The sequence below is a fragment of the Camelus dromedarius genome, chromosome 10, assembly GCF_036321535.1.
Source record: "Camelus dromedarius isolate mCamDro1 chromosome 10, mCamDro1.pat, whole genome shotgun sequence".
Classification (NCBI taxonomy): Eukaryota; Metazoa; Chordata; class Mammalia; order Artiodactyla; family Camelidae; genus Camelus; species Camelus dromedarius.
Window position 1 is genome coordinate 48,429,502 of NC_087445.1, and position 22,083 is coordinate 48,451,584.

Genomic DNA, 22,083 nt, shown 5'->3' on the forward strand with positions numbered 1-22,083 from the left:
TGCCCTGACTCTGTGAGAAAGACCCCGTCTCCTGTCAAGGGCAGGGACAAGACAGAGGTGGAGTGTGGGGGTGGGGGTGTTTTTACCTGTGTGGAAGCAGTGCGGACGATTGAAGGCGCCACGTCCCTCGAGAGGTCAGGCTTTGCCTTCCCCCAGGAGCAGGGTGACAGTGAGGCCATGGAGAGCCAAAGCACTGGCCTTGGAGCCCATCAGTCTGGGCTCCAGAACCTCCTCTGCTTATGGGCTGTGTGACCTTGGACAAGTTACTTTCCCTCTCTGAGCCTCCCTTTCCCCACATGTTAAATGCCTTACAGGGTGGCAATGACCAAATAATGGGGAGAGAGCTTGTTATGAACCGTTGGGTACTGTGTTCCTGGGGGTTAACACAGACTTGCCATCCCTGGGCTGCTACAGGCAGAAGGGAGAGCGTGGTTGCTGGGTCAACATTCAAGGCTACCATTGCTGGAGCCTGAGCCCCACTTCCTGCAGGCTGACTCTCAGGGGGCAAAGAAAACCCCTCTGCCCCACCGGCTGCCTCAGCCCTGCGCTGGGGGCTCTCCTCCCTCCCACCCCAGAGCCTGTCATACCTACCGCGTGCGCCCAGGAGACACACCTTGTTCTGGGAATGAAACCAGCAGGTAAGCACTGCCCCCCTCAGAGACCCTTTGAGGTGTATTAAGAAAAGGGATAAGAATATATTAAATGACTATTTTATTTACACACACTATTCATAAATAATTGAATCCTCTTTCTGGCTGCACAATGATTCCTTGGAGATCTCCTAATGATTACACTGAGTGACTTAAAGTGGATGACTGGGCTTGCATCTGTGTGTGGCCGTGTTCTCCCAGGTATGTGCTCATACTCACAGACACAGACACAGACACAGACACACACACACAGACACACACACACACCCCTCCCCCCAGAGGGGAGGCTCAGCGCACCAGCATTTGGCTCCCAGCACTAAGGGGGCCCAGTGGGAAAGCGGTGCCTGTACACAGGTGTGAATTTGTGGACAGCTGGAGAACAAAGAGCCGCAACCCCGGGAGCTCCCGCCCCGCCCCTCCGAGCTGCTCTCCTTTGTTCATCCTGGAAGGCATCTCTTTGGATTTGCAAATATTTTAATTCACAGAAACTCGAGGAGGGGTGAGGGTGGGGACCAGGGTAGCATGATGGCCAGTCCTTCAGTCATTATCCAGGCCTTTTCCAGCCCCCGTAAGTGGCAACAGCATTCTAGAGACATGCAGTGGTGTGCTAGTACCATACACACGACACAAACTGGACACGGTGGCAACAGTGGCCGGGTGGGTCGGCGGGGCCACCAGCTCCTCCACGTCTGGGCCCTGTCACAGAGCATGACTCACAGGGTCCGCACAGCCACGGGGTAGAGGAGGGACAAGTGCTCGGCCCCTTTGATGGGCAGCTTTCTGGTGGTGTAGTAGTGGATGACTTCTGGGACACTGTCGAACGGGGGGCTGTTCTGACCCAGGACGTATTTCTCTTTGGTTTTGGCCAGTTTCATGTGCATGAAGCCCTGGTTGCTCCTGTGAACAAAGTGCAGAGATGATTAGGATCTGCTTAGGATGAGGAAGGGGGTCGGGGGGCTGTGGAACAGGAAAGCAATTCTCAGAGAGCCACTCAGTTCTGCTCTGAACCAGGATATGTCATGTATTCATATTCCTTACCCCAAAGAATTCTTCTGGCCAAATCCCTGCTAAGGTGCAAGGATTCCTCTGGGACAGAACAGATCCCAGCCAGGAACAGGGCCTGAGACCAGCTTAAATGTGGTTGCACTTAAGAGCTCCCCTAATCCCAGCAGTGCACCAGGAACCAGCAGCAAACACGGCTGCAGAAGAGTCTTCTGACCTTGAGAGCTTTGGGGGACTTCTTCAGGAAAACAGACACACCCCTAAACTTGGCCCCTCTTCCTATTACTGATGTAGACAAGAAATTACACCTTGCCTGGCAGGCACAGTGTTTAAGACCCCATGCCCTGACAAGTGGGCAGGGCAGGGGTCATCACCCCTGCTTTACAGATGAGGAAACAGAGGCTCCCCCTTCATCAGGATGGAACTGTCATTAGGAAGGGGATGCCTTGCCAAGGACTACAATTCCCAGCCTCCCTTGTAACCACTGTAGCCATGTGAGGGACTCGTTTTAGCCACTAGAATGTGGGGAGAATGTGGGCTTTCCCCCTCTACCCCTACTCAGGCACTCTCCTCTCTGTGCTTCCTTCCTCTCCAAGGCCCAGCCTGAGCATTTCCTTGGCCAGGAAGTCTTCCAGGCTCTTACAGGCAGGGCTCCTTTCTCCCTCTGACTGCACGGAGGACACGCCTCCATCAGCACATGCCTGAATGAGCTGAATGAATTGTGATTACTTATCCATTCTCTCAATTTCCCTGAGAGCTCCAGCACAGGGCCCAGGCTCTGTGCCCACCATGCCCGGTGTCTGCTGAAAAGGGCAGTAGGTGGGCTCCTCGGAGGTCAGAGCAGAGCCCTGTGCCAGTGACCCTCACAGCCTGCCAGCTGCACCAGCATGGTGGGTGGAGCGCTGCTTCTGCCTGGCCTTTAGCGGACCTCTCCCACCCCCACCCAGGACTCTGGTCACATCGGATGGCTAACACCTCCGTCCACCTGCCTTGCCCAGGCTGCCCTTTCCCTATCCATTCAGCTCCAAGCCTGGCCTTCTATGATTTTGCCACCACACCTGTGGATGGCTTGGCTTCCAAAAGCATGGTCCAATTTACTGGGTGTGTGTCACTGAGTGAGAGAACTGGGGCTCTGATCTCCTGTGCCTTCTCCAAAGCCCATCCCCACCCTGCGCGAGGCCGAGAGCTCCAATGTGGACATAGGTTTGCAGTTTTGCAGCCCCTCTGGGCTTTGGTTCTTCTTGCTTTAGCTACGCCCACGCCAGAACTCTCTTCCAGCCAGAACGGATTCCCCACGCTTACCAGTGCCTGCTCTATTAATGTGTCAATTTGGACTCTAGGATCATTTTCACATGGGCAGAGCAAATGCTTAATGAAGTGCAGGCACTGAGCAATACATCTGCTCATAATGTATTTAGAAGTGTCACCCTCAGCTTAAAGGAAATCGTTCAGAGAGCAATTATGTTTCAAGAGAGGATAATTCCTGTAAAGAACTGAAATTTAAATCAAGATTTTTTAAGGTTGACAATGTTCTAATTACAGAGCCTGTGGCAAGTTCTGCTCCACAGTGAAGGGTCATTTCACTGGAGAATTGCTTCGACACATCTGAGAAGCAGGAGGCGCACTTGCTTAAGCCATTAGAAAGGAACTGATGAGAGCATTAAGTAGAAAAACTGCGCAACTCCATCTGAGCTAAGACTCTGCTACCCACCTTGTTGGAGAGATTGCAAATCTGAGCTGGCCAGGAAAGGACTGTGATTGCTGGAATAAAGCGTCGAAATTAGGTGACTAAGGAAACCAGGAATAGTTACAAAGCTTTGTGCTCTTGGAGGCCACATGTTCAGCTTTGCCTGCAAAAGGGGTGTGTAGGTTGGGGAGCAGGGCTGGAACTGCAGGTGAACAATGCAGAAGAGTGTGTGTGTGTGTGTGTGTGTGTGCGTGTGCGTGCGCGCGCGTGGCCTTGGACATGTCCTGCCCTGCATGGGGTGATGTTTTGGGTTTTATGTACCACAGATTCACAGCTGGGAGAGCAAAGCCTAGGATGTGTTAGATCACAGCAACCAGCCTTGAGCTGGTCTGACCGCTGCAGCTCTGCAGGCACGGCAGGGGTGAAGTTGCAGGGGGAGCTGATGTAACTTCTGAGGTTAAGGAAAATAGCTCATATGGGTTAATGCAATATTTTCACACCAGCTGTTCTTAAAACATCCACTGAGGGATGAAGTGGGCAGGGATGGTGGCAACAGCTGCCAGATCAGAGATGGGAGCTGAAGCTCCTCTGTTCTCAGCTGAGGGCTCGGTACAGCCACCAGGTATAGAAACTCCACACTGACGCCTCCACCTCAGACACTGGTGCCAGCACTGACCTGTGGTCCCTCCTGACTCTCCAGGCCCAGTGTTTCTTCCCCTGACGCTGGTGTTCCAGTACATGCTAGTTTAAAACTCTGAGCTGGGCTGTGCCAAGGGGGCAGGTAGTCACAAAGTTCAGAGACCAAGACAGGACTCAGGCCTGTGACCCTCAAGTCCATGGCCTGACCATTCCCTGCAGAGGGAGAAAGGCCCAGGAGCCGGCCCTCACATTAGAGCCCCTGTAGGAATGGCCCTTCCCCTGGGCTCAAGCATTGCACCCTGGACCTCAGGGTGGTTCTCTGGACCTCAGGCTGTCCTTGGGCCATGCTGGGCCATCCCAGCCCCTACTGGATCCACGGGGAGGCTGACTGGATGGCCTCAGAGGGCACTTCTGGGTCTAAGGTCCTGGATCCTGTGTTTATAAACATAATTTGCTGCCCACTTGGTGAGGGCTTCTGCAGCCTCACCGCCCCCTCCACTGCTGCCCCAGGCCTCCAGTCCTGCTCTCACTGGGCATGGGCCCGGATGGCCTTCGGGGTTGATATTTCCTGGGCACTTCCTGTGAGCCAAGCCCTGTGCTGAGCACTGATGGGAGGTGGCTGCGCCAGGGTCACATAGCAGTCAGCGCCAGCGCTGCTGCTTCTCCTTGGCGAGCCTTTCCCAGAGCCCACGCTCCTGCCCTCAGCACTGTCCAGCTTCAGGAGTGGCTCTGACTTAGCCCTCAGTGCTCCATGTGAGGCCAGGCAGGGTGGTGGGCAAGAGGCACCAGACCCTGAGCAAGTGGCTCCTCGACTCTGGGCCTCAGTCCTACTCCACTGGGCTGATGGCAGGTCAGAGCAGCACAGGGGCCTGGAGTGATCGGGGATGGTGTGTCCTGACTAGCAGAGCCCCCTGCCACAGAGGCAGGGTGGTGACCTATCACACAGGGTTGGCGGGCCCTGCAAAGTGAGCAGGCTTTCTTTTTGAGACAGTCTGTCAAACCCCAACTCATGCAAAAGTCAGGTTCAAAGCCTTGCCAACATATACCCAGGAAGTGTGCTGTGGTGATACATCCTGATGGGTCACGAGGTCCCCACAAGTGAGATGCCACCTAACAACAGCTGAAGATTTAAAAACAGCTGCCAGGGGTGGCTTTAACGACCCTCAGCTCTATGCAGAAGAAGATAGCCAGCCCAAGATAAAAATTCCCAGGGAGGAGGGTGGGTGCCTCAGACAACCAGCATGCACAAGGATGCCGTGGTGCCCTGGACAACGCTTCCGGAGCAAGAAAAAATCAGGGCACCATCTCATCTCACCCCACCCGCTATCGTGGGATACCCTGGAGGAAACTGAGGTCAGAGAGAGCAGCAAGGTGGGCTGTGGCTGCGGCCAGAACGCAGGACCCATGAGTGCAGGGTCAGGTAGGCTGGGTCCTGGCCCCTGCCACCTCCCCGTCATCATTTCTGGGAAAGCCCGAGTCCCTGGGGAGCTCAGACAGGCTGCCGCCACCTGCCAAGCTCCTGCGTCAGCCCCGTTTCCTTTGATAGGCCATCTTGCAAGAGCAAAGTCACAATTAGGGGTGTCTCCAGTGGGTGACCTGTCTAATGAGTCTTGTAAGGCTGGCGGAGGCTAGGGTGCTGGGGCTGTCAGATCACTCATTATCATCACAAAAAGCACCTCCTCATCACCAGGATTATCAAACGTGCCTGGCGCGCCGGGCCTAATAACAGGCCCCACCTCGTCTCATAATCATGGGCTTTAATAAAACATCACTCAGCCCGCAGCTGCCCGCCCGAGCAGGGTGCGAGGCCTCACCTCTCGCTTTTAGACCTAATTGCTTGATGCATATTTCATGAAGAATCCTGGGTGATAGTTATATTAAATCACTTCTTTTCATGATGAAATGACTTAAAAATACTTGCATATAATATTTATGCAGGAGAAGGCAAGGAAATTGCCCTTTGGGACTAGCATGTAGGACCTAGTTACCAGAATCCATACACAGAGGCGATCTCTGGTTCACCTCTGTTGAAAGGTGGTTGGGAGCTGCTCTCTTGACTGAGATGCCCCCAAACATTGTCTATCAGCTCAAAACTGTCCATGGCTCCCCAGTGCCACTGCAGAATGCATGCTCGAACCCCCTGTGCACCAGGCTGAGCTGAGCCGTTGCCACGTGTTATCTCACTTAAGCCCACAGCAATGTTGCTCAGTTGCTTAGTGTAACTCTTGTTCTTTGCGGATGGGGAAACAGGCTGCAGGAGGCTGTGTGCTCTGTCCCATGGGACATGGTGCAGCTGGGATTTCACTACATCGGACTGATTCTGAAGCCTGTGTTCTCTTAGCCTGTGGTGAGCATTCAAGGCCCTGAAACTATGACTGCAGCCTTATCTTCCCTTGCTTGGCCACCCAAGCAGATTGATCCTGGTGTCCAGGTGGGCCTTTAAACTCTTTCTGCCCTGCAGCTCTGTGAGCTGCTGAGGTCAGGAACCCTGTTCATCGTGACATTTCTCAACAGGCCAAGCCTTACTCCCCTCTGGGCCCTCAGCACATGCCTGGCACACAGCTGGGCACTCTGTCCTTCTGTCTGTCCATCCATCCATCCAGCAGTTACCTAGTGAGGGTCTGTCCTGAGCCAGAGGGACAAGGCTCCATGCATCCTCTTCTCTGGACAGCAAGCTCCTGAGGGCAGGCTGGTGGTCAATCCACCCTGTCCCCCAGTGTGGCCCAGCCAGGGTAGAAGCTGCCTCCTCCAAGGCCAGACACAGTGGCTGCTGTGTCTGGCAGCCCTGGTCCCAGAAAAAGCCTGCAGAGCAAGTTTCGTGAGGGGCAGAGCCATGGGGAGCATGCAGAGGGTCACCCCTTCAGAGGGTACAAAGGCACCTGCCTCTCAAATCAGAAAGAGAAAGCTTACCTGAGGGAAGCCACAGGGAAGAATGGGTCAAACCCCTCTCTTTCCCTGGGATTTGAAAATAAATCATTTCTGGGTCCACTGAGCCGACCAGTGCCCCTGCCCGGGCCTAGATAAAATGTGATATGTGATACAAGTTCTCTCTTAAAGCCCCGTCTTCCCGATGGCCCAGGCCCTGTCTGCTCTGGAGCCCAGCAGTCTCTAAGTGGCTGTATCCCCTCCTCTTCTAGTAAGGTCATTTAAATTAAACAATTGAATCTTACATTTTGTAAGATTCCTGGGGAGATAGGTAAGAGCAGAGAAAGGAGGAGACTGTGCATTTGAAATGCTCTCAACAGTTGGTTGCAGGATGATTCTCAGGGGAGGGAGGTGTCACAGGTCCTCTGCTGTCTGTGAACATGACAATGGCCACCAGCGCTCACCCTCAGGGCCTCAGTGTACAGGCCCTGAGACCAGCAGGGGAGGGCATGAGACCAGCCCAACGGGTCCTTCTGTCCCCACAGGTGTGCACTCAAGTCAGGGTGGAGATGGACACGGGCATTTGTGCTGAATTAATGGGGGACAGGTGTGGTTCCTGGCCTGGCTCTGATGCTGATCTGCTGTGACCTTGGATGAGGGAGCCGGCCTGGAGGGTGACCATGGCAAGATACCTCCTGCCTCAGTGGCTACTTAGAGGCCTACAAAACAGGTACTTCCTGCCATAAGCCCACCCCATGGTTGGCAATGCTGCCTCTGCGAGCAAATGGCTCTGAACTGTCTGCTCTTTGATCTCCAGGGAGGTGGGATACAACAAACTTTCCTCACCATGCCTGTGAGCAAGGTGCCACCACTCCAGAAACAGTGTGAGTGCCTGCAGAGAAGCATGTTCTGAGGAGAGCCCTGAGCCTGAAGTGGGAGAGAAATACCCAGATCTCAAGTGATGGGGGCCCTCCAGGGAAAGGTACCTGGCTGACATCTCCTGAGGGCCTACTGCGTGCAGGCCAGCATCTGCACACGCTGTGAACTTTCAGCACAGGGCCTGGGAGCCAGGCACACAAACAGGAACATGATAGCCGCTGCTGCCCTTGGTCTGTAACTGGACCAACCTGTAGCTTCACAAAGAAGCTGGGAGGGCTGGCGCTCTCTGCAAGACATCCACTGCACACACAAGAACACCAGGGGCCAGAGGGAGAAACAACCTGCCTGGGTCGCAGTGAGACAACTCCAGGGCTTTCCGAGCCAGAGGACCAAGACGTGAGTCCTAGTTGTGTGACGGGTTCTCTAACTGTGTAAAGCATGGAGTGGGGGGCATGGAGGACCCTTCCAGCTGAGACATTCAAGGAATCGAGGGAGCTGGGGGAAGGGGCTTATGAGGTCACACACCACCCACTGCCTTCCGAAACAGCCTTCAGGGTGACAAGCCAAAGACATATGCACCAAGTTATAGCGAACAAACATCTAAATGTGAACACCGCTGAGCCCAACAACTTGATTTACAACCAAATAATTAGACTTCAATAAACGCATCGGCAGCGATTAGCCTCCCCGAGAAGCCTGGGCATTTCTCAAGCTCTAAGTTGGCGGCTCAGGGTGAGGGCCTTCAGTAAATCACGATGAAAAGCCATCTCCAGGCAGAAGGAGAGCTGGCAGACGCATCTTCTGGCAAACATGGAGAGGCAGGAGGCTTGTTTTGTGCCACACAATGCAGCAGGTAGGTCCAAATGAATTCATCTGGGGCAACTTTCTCAGTAGTATCAGACAGGAAGATTTTAATGATCAAGACTGACAGCTGAGGGAGTGAGCCTCCCATGACTGGGAGCGTGTAAATGGGAGGGTAATGACACATGGGGGTCAAGCTGGATGACTTTTGCAGTCCTTTTGGTTGGTGTTCCCATCAGTCCTCTGGCTCGGCTAAGTGCACATGGAAACTGCAAGGGAAGGGTGGAGGCAGGGGTGACATGAGATGTTGTCAGAGCTTTAGGAAGGGAAAAAGGGTCTAGCATGCTTTTGCTTTTCCTTTTCCTTTTTACCTCTGATTGAGGACTATTCTAGGAATACAAAGACCCTTTGTGTTTGGAGCAGGTGGGGTTGGTGGTGGTTGCTGGACTGAAGGCAGATGCCTGGGTTCAAACTCTGATCCCACTGATGTCTTTGGCTGGGCAGGTCCCCACTCCCTGAGGCTTAGCAACCCCATCTGGAAAAGGAAGAGGGGGTCCTTCCAGTGCTGAAGCTCTCAAGCCAATGAGAGACATCACAGGGGTGTGGGGGCTGCGCCAGCATCAGCAGGAAGACCAAGGCAGGGCAAGATGGCCATCCTCACGCTGAGGAAAGGCAGTGAATCCCTGGGCTTGGGATGGCACAATGGCAAAAGCAGGCTTCTTAACACCTGTGCCAACAGGACGGACAGAGTGCATTCAGGCCTGGAGGGTCTCCTTCTACTAGGACAAGCCCTTCTCAGCCCATACTCTCCGTGGAGCACTGGCTCTCGACTGGGCCAAGTCTACCTCCCTCTGGGGGTATTTGGCAATGTGTGGAAACATGGGAGCTGCTGGCATCCATGGGCGGAGGTCAGGGATGCTGCGTAACAGCCTATGATACACAGGACAGTCCCCACAACACAGAATAATCCAGCCCCAAACTTCAATAGTCACCTCGTGCCTCAAATCCTTCATCTATGAAATGGGAATAACAAAAGTTCACCCTCACAGGAGTGGTAAGGGGTCAGTGAGAACATTGTGTGAATGAAGCATGAACACCTGATACATGTTAGTCGTGTGGCTCCTCACTTAAGGGCTTAAGACAGCCCAGAATTTGCCAGAAGGCTTGGCTGCAAAGGGCTTCAGGCTATTTCCAAGGACCAATTCCAGACTGCACCCCCAACCAGCAGGTGCAGGGGGAAGACACCACACCCGAAGGAAGGTCCAGAACAGGGACTGGGCAGATACTGGGCAAAGGCAGCTGTGGGGTGAGCACCAGCTGCCATAGAGAGGAACTTGAGGGGCATGATGGCTTCCTTAGGCAAAGGGGGAGCTGGAAACCTGGGGTCGACCCAGGTGAGGCTGGAGAGTGAGACGAGGGGAGCATGCCTGGGTGAGGAGGCAAGACAGCCCTGAAAGGTAAGTGCAGGGGTCCCCCACCTGCAGACCCGGGGGACTTAGACCCGGGTCTGAGTCCCGGCCTGCCACTTCTGAGTCGTGTCTCTCTCTAAGCCTCAACTCCTCCTCTGTGGGAAGGAGCTCTTACTGCCCATCCATAAGAGCTGACCCGAGGTCTGAGCTGGATGGTGCATGAGAATGTTGGGCAGGTGCTGCGGCTCGGGGTTCAGATGTGGCTTGGTTTCTACTTGCCCTGCGGGAGCCTGCATACAAGTTGCTGCCCATCTGGTTTGTCTTGCTGGCTCCATGCTGCCCAGACTGAGTGCTGAGCGTGTCTCCCCGTCTGCCTGGTCTGCGGTTCACGGTCACGTTGGCAGTAGCTCCACCTCCTCCAGCTGGGCAGCCCGCCTGGCTGGGGTGGGAGGCTGGGTTCTGGCCCCAGCTCTGTCGCTGGGTGACAATGGGCAGGGTGTTTTCTTCCCTGAGATCAATTTCCCCAAACATCAAGCGGTATTTCACTACACCCTCAAAAGCACATTGTTACACACTGGGATCCATGTGAAAGCAAAATGGGAAGGATGAGGAAAGAGGCTTCTCTGCTTAAAAAATAGTGGTCATAGATGGTCTATAGCATTTCTTAAGTACCTACTGTGTGTACTGTTTGTATTCACCATTTCTGAGGGAGACAAGACACTAAGCAGAGGCTTTTGAGATCATCTGTTTTCCTGCCCTTATTTTACAGGTGATACCGAGACCCAGGGAGGGCGGAGGTTTGCTCCTACTCTCCAGTGAATCAGGGACCAGAATGCCCCCACCCTCACCCTGCGCCATCAGTTGGAGGGGATTCTCGGGCACTACCAGGAGCCTCTGTATGTTCCGAATAGGCAGTGATGGCTGTGACAAGGTGGGGATACGGGGGGTGGGGGGAGGCAGCAATCCCCCCACTCCCCAGTTCTCATCCTTATCCTCAAAGCACAGGGCTTACCCTTACTATCTCCTGACCCAACTCCTTTCCTGGTGGGGGCTTCCCTTGCTAACTGACCAAGTGAGATTAGGTGCTTTGTAGGTGAGTCCCCCCAAAGCTTTGTGGGGGACTCACCTACAAAGCACCAGATCCAACTTACAGTTTCACTTAAAAACAAAACAAAACAAAAAACAAAAAACAAGAAAGAAAATTCAGAAAGGCTTTTAAAAACTGCAAGCTAAATCAGACCTACCTGCTTGGTGGTCCTGCCTGTAACCTGAGGGCACTTTCCTCCTCCCTGGAATTTCAAAGGCACACAGTTGACTGTAAGCCACCCAGACACCCTGGCCAAGGGTCTTTTGCAAATCATGTGAATGACAGTGGTTTTCAGTGGGAGACACTCCCAGAAGTCCTTGCGGATCTGGGCCTCAGTGTCTTCATCGGTGAACTGGGGAGTAGATTATGATGTTCCCTAAAGTCCACTGAAAGCAAATGGAAAGAGCTCTGAACTGAACATGAGGGACCTGGTCCCAGCCCTGGCTCCTGCCCTGTTGAGCCTCAGTTTCCCCATCTATACAACAAAGGGACAGGACTAGATGACTGACCACTGAGGTCCTGCAAACCTCTAAACCTTTGAAGCTTAGCACACAGGAGATGCTCACATCACATGATGAGGAAGGGATGACTATTTAGATATTAAACAAAAGGACTTAACTTCATTAAAGGTACCCCAGAGTCTCAGGGCTGGAAGCGCTGCACAGGTTTCTCAAAAATAAAGTGTTTTCAAATGTGCCCCAGAACGCCCACATCACAGTCCCTGCGGACTTGCTAAGCCTGCAGCTCCCTGGGCCTCTCAGGAACCAGACTCTGCCTTTAACACGCTCTCTGAGAGATTCCCACGCACATTCAAGTTTGAGAACCACCATTCTAGTTCTGATGATGGAAAGTCCTATGTAACATACCCATCTTGTGTCCAGTTTTTGTTGCTTACCCCTAGTGTTGGGGAGCTTACTCCCTACCAAGACAATACTTTCTGACCTTTGACGGCTCTGCCCATGGGAAAGTCCTTCCATGTTCTGAGCTGAAATATGACTTAGAGCAGCCTACTGATATCATCACTGAGCTCTGGTTCCCGAAGCAAGAGCAAACCTGAGGCTGCTCCTCTCTCTCCAGCTGTCCTCATGAGGCAGAAGCCCCTGTCCTCTCCTGTGTCTCCTGTGTCACGATCTCTCATACACTGGGGGCCTGCAACTGGACATTGACCCCAGTGGGTCTGCCCCACTTGGCCATCAGCCCCTCTTCTGGATACGACTCCACTGCCAATGTGGACACCACAAGCCTTCTACCTCCTCCTGATCCCAAAGGACAGGATCTCATTGACACGCAAGTGTCAGTGGGTATAGACAACATGCACCTCCTGACCAAACCAAAAGGGGCCCCAGTCAAAGCACATTAAGAAGCAAAAGCTCACTGGCTATGGCCACACTTGGAAGGTTTGCAAATGCAATTTTGGAAGGTCACCATCAGCCCTTAGTAATCTGGGCTTTGGAGGGCGAATCCTCTCATGTTGAGCATTCATTCTGGCAGCTTCTTGACAACCTCCGTCCAGGGTGGAGTTTTCTCAAAATTAAATCTCTGGCTCTTTGCTCCCTAATGAAATTGATTTCTGCCTTGATACACAACAAAGCTTTCATTTTATTATTTGGCTAGGGTTTGACCACATTAATTACAGTTTTTTTTTCTAGCATGGCTGCAAGTAATTGAGTTCCAAAAAGTTACTTACTATTGGAACAGATTGGTTTTTTAAAAGCACAACTCCTACAAAAGTGAGACACTCAACCCTTTGTCACAGAAGATTTTTTGGGGTAAGAGTCGAACAATTCAGGATGGGAAAAAGTATTTTTTTAGCTTGAAGACCTGAACTCAAAATGGAATTATGCTAACATTTGGAGATGGTGAATCTGAGATGTGGGTGTGCCCAGCACACACCATCTCATGCATTTGCTGCCTCAGTGTTTCCATCATCACTTGTGTCACAACTCATATACTGCCCCAAGTTTTTAATCATTATTATTGGCACAATTCTACTTGCTTCAGAGGATACGCTGCAGAAGCCTGTTCAAATCAATTTCTAACACCAGGTAGCAGGGACTGAAAGGCGCCTGCCCGGCACCGTGTAAATGCGTTTTTCCCTGGGAGGCTTTGTTCAGCCCAGGTGGGTATACACCTTTAGTGTCAGGTGGAAATGATGGGCACACGACTGCATTTTTGGCAAGGTCGGGGGTGGGAAGGAATCGTGGGAAAGATAAAGGACCAACAATGCAGAAAGAATGCCATGGGGAGACAGAGGAGCTGACTGAGACTTTGGAGTTCACAAGGCACATCTCTGTCCACAATTAGTAATCACCTGGGCCAAGGCAGGGCTTATGTGAAGGGGACAAATGAAAACTCAAATTGGCACCACAGAGAGAGGGGACACTGCACAAACTCTCCTCTAATCCCAAACCTAATTACCCTTCTACCTCGCTGTTACTTCTCAATACATTACTATCCTCCAAAGCCCTGCTCACATGCCACCTCCTCCAGGAAGCCTTCCAAGATGCCACCAGTCAGACTTACTTTCTTCCCCACTTACTTATTCTCTGCCACACCTCCCTCCATCACAGCACTCACCTATTGCTTGTCCCCTTGCCCAGACCACGAGCTTAGAGTCTGACATGCCTTTGTCACCCCATCCAGTCAAAGGCCCAGTGCCTAGTAGGAATGCAGCAGTGACAGGTGCACTGCTGACCTGTCGCCCCTGCCCTGAAAGCCTGTGCTGAGAATGTGGCAGGCTGGTCCCCAAGCCGCCGGGGGCCGTAAGCAGCATGTAGACTTTCAAAAGGAGAACAGGAAAAAAAAAAAAAAAAAAGCTTCTAATTAAAGCATTTCTAATAAGCCAGCTTTGCCAAAAGCATTTGTTTCTGATATTCCTCCTGGGTGAAGCAATCTTTGAAAAAAAAAAAAAAAGGCATTGAAAGTGGCAGAAAGCACCCAGGGCTGGAAGGAGGATGGTAGCTGCTCACTGGGGGTGCTACCCAGCAAAGGGCAGGTTTAGGGCACTCTAAGAACCAGGCATGGAACAGCCCCCACCCCAGCAAAGTGGAAGAGTGTGTATATGTGTATGCGACATACACACGTGCACAGCAAAACATTTTTATAGCTTTAGCATTTGAACTGTGGAAGCAAAGACAAGAGCTATAAAATCTGACATCTGATTTTATAAATCTGCCTCAAATACCAAGAACGTTTATGGAGAAAATGGAAGAAAATACAGTGGTATGGGGCTCAGAAGGGTAATAACCCTGGGAACGGGAGTTGAGACATCTGGGATCCAGCAACTCACTGCGGGACCTTGGGAAGGTCCTTTCCCCTCCCTGTGCCTGTTTCTTTCATCTCAAAGCCAGGATCTTGACCTGGATGATTCAAGACCCTTCTAGTTGCAAGGGCCTGAATGTCTGGGGAACAGTGAACCTTGGGATTTTCACTGCAGTTGCTTCAAGCCCCACCAAATGCCTCTAGGTGGGGACTGATCATATTTCCTCTGGAGCCCTCTGAGTTATTTACCTAGCTATTACCAAAATAAGACCCCAAATATGTCCCTGGGGGAAGTAAGCACAAAGACCCTGCAAACAACCCCACCTGCATTCATATAGCCTCTCAGGGTTTACAGAGAGCTTTCCCTTCCGCTGTGTCCCTGGGCCTCAGGGCTGAGGCTCAGAGACATGAAATAACTCGCTGAGTGACCCTCGTGGCTGGAGAAAGCAGTGGGGTTCAGGCGCTTGTCCTCTGACCCCTGACTGCATCCTTCTCCGTGTTGCCATCCTTTCACTGATGGCAGATATGAGGTCCGAATCTGTCACCATGGCCTGTCCCCACAGCACCTCATATGCCCTCCCAAGTTCCCAATCAAGCCATTACCAGATGGCTTTTGCAAAAATATTATTAAATAAGTCCTATTAACAAGATGTTAGAAATGTGATTGGAAAGAAATGTTTTTCTCATTTGGAAAGACCACCCAGTGCCTCAGAAGGGAAGCTGTCCCAGGGCACAAGAGGCTTCCTGGCGACGGACGGGCAGTTGAAATGCCTTCCCTGGAGGGTGAGCCACACAGGCAGATTTATGCAAGCTGATATGAGATAATTAAAAACCAGCTGGAAATGTAATCGGGGTGGCTCAGACAGAGGGGACGGACCAGGGAGCTCTCGGCGGGGAGCAAAGGGCAATGCTGCATGCCTGGCAGGGAGGGGAGACACAGCAGGTTAGGAAGGGAAACCCCAGCCCACCAGCAGGCATGCTGGGCACTGACAGGTGGGCAGGTGCTCTGGACAATGGGTTGGCAGTGCAAGTGTGGGCACCTCCTGCCTCTGGGTTTTGGGCACCAATGGAAGAGGGCAGCTGAGTTAGGAAGAGTTTCCTGGCTTTTTCAAAACTGACCATCCCAGGTCCATGTTGCGGCTGCCGGTGCCACCACTCACCAGGCCGTTCAGAAATCTGGACGAGGCCCTTGACTCCTCGCTCCTTCTCACTCACATCAGTTCTACCAAGACATGGTCTCCATCCGGCTGCCACTGCCCTGGTCCTTCACTGAACTGGTGCAGCCTCCTCAGCAGCCAGCCCTGTAGCCCGATCTGCCTTCCAGATACATCCCCGGTCAGATGGGGCTTCTGAAAACCTCCATCTCTAAAGTTCACTGTTTTCATTTAGTCTCCTGCATGGAGCATTTGAGGAGCCTGTTTTGCCTACAGCAGCAGCTTCTAATTGCAGCATTTCTTTTAAACCTTTTAGAAGGAGCAAACACGCCACACACTAATTGAGCAGAAAGTTCATTTTCCCTCCATCAGCCCTGAAAAGATGTGAAATCTTTCATGCAGTGAGAGCAAAGACACAGACACCCTAACTCCCCTGCCCTTTCTCTCAGGCTGACTCGGATGCTGCCAGAAAACAGCCTGGCTAGGAAGCCAGGAGGTGGACAAGCTTTTTCCCCTCTCTGGGCCTCAGTTTCTCTACCTTTACAGGGTACTGGGCCAGGTGATGTAAATGGTCTCTTTCCGTTCCCTAAATCCCAAGATTTCTGCTCAACTGTACTTTATGTATCAGAGCTACTGCCCTGGCTTGCCACAAAAAGGCTTCCCTATGAGATAACAAGACCAGACCAGGTTCTGGAGAAAACTTGTATTCAATGCATGATGTCTGAAGACATGGAGGGAGAGCTAGAGGGTCAGCAGGACAGTGAGGAAGACAAAAAGGAATGCCTGTTGAAGTGGTTGGTCATCACCTTCAGCCACTGATGAGGAATTGGGAGATCAGAGAGGTTAAGTGACTTACTCAAGGTCACACAGCCAGGAAGAGGGCAGCCTGGATTTGAGTCTCACAGCAACGTAGGATTTTTCTCAAGTTGCAGCCTGCATAAACTCTAAAATCCCACCCCATAAAGGGGAGTAGATGCAGGCATGGACAGACCCAGACAATTCTCAAGGCTCTGGACCACACCTAGTTCTTTCTCAAAAACTCGTGGCTCTCCAAAGTCTGTAACAAAGACAGTGAGCTACCACTCACTGCCTGCCTGCCACTGCTTAGCACACATGCTAAGGACTTCACATATATGATCTTTTCATGAATACATTTGTAAAACCCATTTTATAAATGAGGAAATTGAGGCTCAGAGAGGCTCAGAGACAAGTCCCTTTGTCTAAGACCACCCTGCTAGTAAATGGTGGAGTTGGGGTTTAAGAGCCCAAGCCAAACTGATCCAGAGCCCGGGTCTTCCACTTCCTCTTTCCTGGGGAGATAGGGAAGGATGTTAGTGATGGGATATATTGAAAACTATGGATTAGAATGTAAGGAGTTTCTCTCCTCCAGGGCTGCTGTTTCCTCAGCATGGGCAGCTCCTCACCCTGCCCATCCCCAACTGCCTCAATCCTCCTCCCTCTCCAAGGCCCACGTCAAAACCCCTCCTCATTCCACTCCTTCCTGCCATCCCTGTCTGCCTGGAGTCAGTCGGCTACCCCTGTGCCAGTCTGCCTGACCTCCACTTCTCTTTCTTCTAGACTCCTACTCCTCCAGCAGTGACTTCCACCTGGCAGCTCAGAGAGGTGCAGGGTCAGAGGGTCATGGGGACAGACAGCCAGGAACCCAGAGCCCTGGGTGGCCCATGCCCACCTTCCTCAAAGCCTAGCTTTCAGGAGCAGGCTGAGGAGGAGGGCAAGCAGTGATGTGGTCGAGCATTCTGGGGTTAGGGGTCATGCTGGGCAGAGAATCCAACAACTGCCAGGGAGGCTCTGCTGTGGTCTGAGGGACACCTGGGAGCTCCCCTACTGAGAGTCTGGAGCCTCAGACGTCCGCCTGACAAGGGGTGCTCAGACGGTGGAGGGAAGTGAAGCCCAGGCTCCCTGCAGATGAACGAAGGCGAGCAGCCTTTCCTCATCCCCTGCCCCTCCCCACCCCGCAAACCTTTATTATTTCTTGCTCCTGGCTGTCAGCAGCAACAAACTAAGATTAATCACTCGCCCGCCTGCCTAGACCCAGACATGCCTACTGTTTGAAAACTCTCTCCTTTACTATATAAATCAATGAGGGAGAGAAGAAAGAAAAACAGCTTTAACAAAAATGCACCCCCCAGCACCCCTGGAACACAGCCTATCAGCTCCTCCAGTGCCGCTACACCCACCACTCTCCATGGGAGCTCAGGAAGCATGTGTGGTGAAGACTGGCTGCCCAGCAGTTAGCACAACTCCCAGCTCCAAGCAGGAACCTGATGGATGTCATTTAGCAATCAGCAGGCGGCGTTTTCTGGATTAAATTGTCCCACCTCTCTTCCTCTACCTGGAGAAGGACTAAGTGAAAAGGCAGCTTGTCCTATCAATGGAGCCCCTGACCTGGAAGCAGATTTACTGATCGAACTCCAGACCCTCTTCCTACGGGCACACATCGGGAGACATTCGCCCAAGTCATCCAGGAGGAGACACAGTCTGAACGGACCCCTGGGGCTCTTCAGCCAGTGCGGTGCCCTGTCTAGCCCGCTGCCTCCACAGCAATTTCTAAAGGGCCAGCGGGGGACCAGAGTGCCCGCTGTGCAGCTGCCTTAGTTATTGCAGCAGCGTTACGAGAGTCGCCCTCACGGCTTTCAGACGATGACCAGGGAGGTAAAGTCACATGCCTAGCACTACACAGTGGGCAAGAGGTGGAGCCAGGACTCACACCCAGGTACCTCTGACTGCAGAGCCATGCTTTTCCCTCTGCCTCTTTTATAAAGCTGCCCTGGGTCTCCCCCTGGGGCATCTGCTCACATGCTGCCCGCCGCCTCCTAGCCTCTTGAACGGTGCTGGCTCCCGTGGTGTGTTTGAGGACATGCTGGGGGAGAACGAGGCAGAAGTGGTGTTCCATTCGATGCTCTGGTTCACGAAGGGCTCTGGAATACAGCTCTGAGGACATGACTGCAACTCTGCTCAAAACCTTCAGGGATGCCCCTGCCCTACAGATTGGAGCCCCAATTCCTCAGCCTGGAGACTAGGGCCGCCTCTCTCCAGGGGTCCCATCAATGTTATTTGCTGTTCTTACACAATGTTCCCTCCTCTGGGCCATTCCCTCTGCCAGGGCTGCCCTCTCTGCCCTGTCCACAGGTCTAAGACCTGCCCAGCTTTCAAACACTCCCTCTTCTGGTTCCTTCCCTCTTTCATGGCCCTGAGTACTTTCTGCCTTGAGTAGCCCTAAACATGGTTTATGAATATTTGAGTTACAGGTGTAAACACCACCTCTTTCCCTCTTGGGTTATGAAATCCTAGAGACTGGAGCTCAGTAAATAATGAGACACTGAAGGGGCAGATCTCATGGGCTGAGAAAGACTCCTGAGTCATCAGGCCTGAGTGGCAGCCTGATAGAAAAAGGTCAGACCCCAGAAATGTCTCCTGAGGTCAGAACCTGGGCCACATTTGCAAGGATGCTGTGCAGTTTGCCTCCGGGGATTTGAAAGCTGAAGGCCCCTTCATGAGAGATCCTTGGGGTCATGTCCCCATCAAGGGTTGGGGCTCTGAATGCCTAAACAGAGCTGGGCTGGGCCTTTGTCAAAAGAGCAGTGGCATCCCTGCTGAGGCCTCAAAGGGCCCCTCTGCCTGCTCCCCTCCCAGGGATGGGCCCAGAGGCGGCAGGGCCTAATCTGCATACAAGGAGGCCCTGGTGCTCATCCTGCCTCCCTGCCCCTCAGCTGCAAATCCTTCAGTCTTTGAAATTCTGTTTCCCTCATCTTGTCCAGATTCCTTTGCAAAAACTCTTGAAACTAGAACTTGCAAAGAGTCATTTCTAGTTTAAAGTGCTTAAAGAACCCTTTTGACAAGATTTTTCAAGACTTTTCATCCCCTTTCCCCACTGCTTGCCTTTCCAGACAGGAAACTGTGTTAGAGAGTGATGTTTTCTTGCCAATTTCTAAAAGCTCAACACTTTGCTTCCCTGAGGCCGGAGTGACTGTACCAGAAGTCAATGGTTGGGGCTGGGGTCAACGTGTGTGCTGGTAGCTGAGAGGGCGCCAACGGCCTGACACCCCATCAGGTCAGGCCTGAGATGGGAAGAGGGAGTGTTCTGCAGGAGGTGGGGAGGGCAGTGTTCCAAAGCCATGAGGCAGGACCTCTGTAAGACTGCTTCACGAGTAGGGGTGCCTGCCATGATGGGGACTCGGAGGTGACGATGTGGGGAAGGCAGGTGTGCTGTCTTGGATTGCCATGGGTGCAGGGGGTTTTCAGAGAAGGGGCAGCTTGGGCTGGTCCAGGGATCTGTCTGGTCCCCAGACTGGGAAGAAGTCACCATCTCTATTGTCTGTGTGGTCAGCTGCCAGCTGGGTGGCTGGTCAGTCATGAATCCCCTCTGGGTCTCAGTCTCCACACCCATGAAGCAAAGGGACTGGTTCAACACTGACAACCTTCTGACAAGTGTAAGGAGTGCCTGGAAGGGGGTGGAGGCACACTGGGCTGGAGTCTACTGCCTTCACTCCAGTCTTGGCTGGTCCGTCAGCTTCCTCTACCCCAAGGTGAGGACGAGGATGGTGATCTCTGCCCTGGCCCCCCTGTGGGGCTGTCCCTAACTGAACGTGCAGGCTTTCTAAATCACGAAGTGCTGCGGATGTGCAGGGTGGAAGAGGGGTTGAAGTATTCGGGCGGGTGCCCGAGAGTGGATCCCACGCTTCAGTGGCCCCAGCACTCACAACTAAGTCTCAGCTTCTCTGCAGGGTGTGAGCCTTGCCTGGGCTCTTCCACAGCTGCATGGCCTTGCCTGGGCTGTCCCCTCCACCTGAAATGCCCACCAACTGTCCCTGCCTGGGGAACACCTACCCTCTCTTTAAGGCTCAAGAACACCTCCGCCTTGCAGTAAGCAACAAGGCCCAGCCTGGGAGCTCTGCAGCCTGGGCCAGGCTGTCCTCACCTCTCCTCTCTCTGCTGCCCAGCCCAGTGCCTGGTACGGAGGGCTCTGATAAGTATCTGCCGAAAGCAGGACAGAAGGGGTGGAGGGGCCCTGTCTTCTGAGGCCAGACTCTCTCTCCCAAACCCTTTCTCCACCTAGAATACCCTCACAGCAGGACCCAAGGTTCACATGATAACATAGCTGGAATTCCAAAGTCAATTTGCACCGCACTCCTGACAACACCACACATGGGGAATGCCAGTCTCCACCCTGCCCCAACCAGGCAGGTCTTGCGATCTGAGAGACCTCGCACCTCCTGTGGTGGCAGGCAAAGTTGGCACTTGCCCCAAGCAGCCGGGATATTCAGTACGAAGGCAGCTCCATTTGTGGTCAAGGTGATGAATGCCAGGTGTTGCTCCCTGGCTGGCAGGCCTGACTGGTCATTGGGAACTGGGGCTGCTCCGAGAAACAAGCCTATCTCCCCTTAGTGGGCTGCTCTGGCCAGCCACAGGATGGCCTAGCCCTCCTCCCCAGTTCTGGGCTTCTTCAAGGGAAAACTAGCCAGGTGAGACCACCTCTCTGGTGCTTGGGATCTAATGGCTCTAGACAAGCACGAAAAACTAAACCCGCCACCTCCAGCACCCATGGGCAGAGACCAATCCTCCCAACTGCAGTTCCCGATAATGAGGCCTGACAGGACAGGTGCAGGAAGACAAACCCGGGCCTGACGACACAGTGCTCTTGTCCGGGGTCCCAGCACAGGCCCTTGGGCTGTGCCCTCAGGCTCCTCAACCTCCTTCCCTCGCCTGGGAGTGCAGGGGGTGCGACCAGAGCACTTCGAGGACCAAGGGTGGCTAAGCCCACTGGCAGGGGAAATCTGAGGAGTCAGAGACACCTTGATGGCAGAGGTGGAGGAGCCTTTAGCAACCATCAAAGTCTAAATCTCACCTGGCAGATGTGGACGCTGAGCCCCAGAGGGAAGAAACTCATCTAAGGTCACACAGTGAGCTGTGAGTGGCAGGACAGCTCTCCCGTCCAGAATTCTGGGCAACGGGTCCTTTCTGCAGCTTTTAAAAATGGCTTTCAATGAAACTGCAGGGCTGACCCGGGAAAGCAGGGGCAGGGTAGAAGTAATACAAGGTAACTTTTACCCTGCACAGGCTGGGCCAGGGAGGCCTTCTGTCTGTAAGAAGAGCATCATCACCTCCCCTGCCCAGAAGAGGACACTGAGGCTCAGAGAGGTGACGTGGCTGCCAACACAAGGCCAGGGAATGGGGAAGCCTGACCGCTGGACTATAAGCCTGCTACAGAACAGAACAGAATCAAGGTGCTGTCTATCCCAAGAGTGCTTCTGTCCAGGGAAGGGTGCAAACCAGGGACTAAAAGGGAATTACGCTCTTAGGACTGTGGCAGAAACACTCTTCTGAAGCCCCATCTATGAGCTGGCATTTGGGCCTTTTCGCATAACGGAGGGCACGGGCACAGGGCACTGAGGAATGGACCATGCAGGTGTTGCCGGTATGAGTACTTCTGCCACGGGCTCGAGATTCTGTATGTGCTCCTGCGCTGCCTCCTCGGCCCTGATACGTCCTGGGTGCTCGGGAGGCTGCTGCTCTCTTGCAGGCAGGGCCACGGTGGGGTACAGCGGGGCCTGCCCAGTGCTGGGGCCCAGCCCTTCCCCAGTGAGTAAACAGAAGCGTGACAAGGCCGTGGCCCTCATGGAGAATGACT

The 22,083-nt window shown here is 53.1% G+C and overlaps 1 protein-coding gene across 1 annotated transcript in view; it reads right to left on the reverse strand.

Annotated features, from left to right (window-relative positions):
• Positions 1-1,106: 1,106 nt before the first annotated feature.
• Positions 1,107-22,083, reverse strand: part of SHB (SH2 domain containing adaptor protein B) — a 125,737-nt gene continuing 104,760 nt past the window's right edge. The window contains exon 6 of the mRNA XM_031450057.2: positions 1,107-1,547. Coding sequence (XP_031305917.2) covers positions 1,364-1,547 — 184 coding nt within the window. The 3' untranslated portion in view covers positions 1,107-1,363. The remainder of the gene's footprint in view (positions 1,548-22,083) is intronic.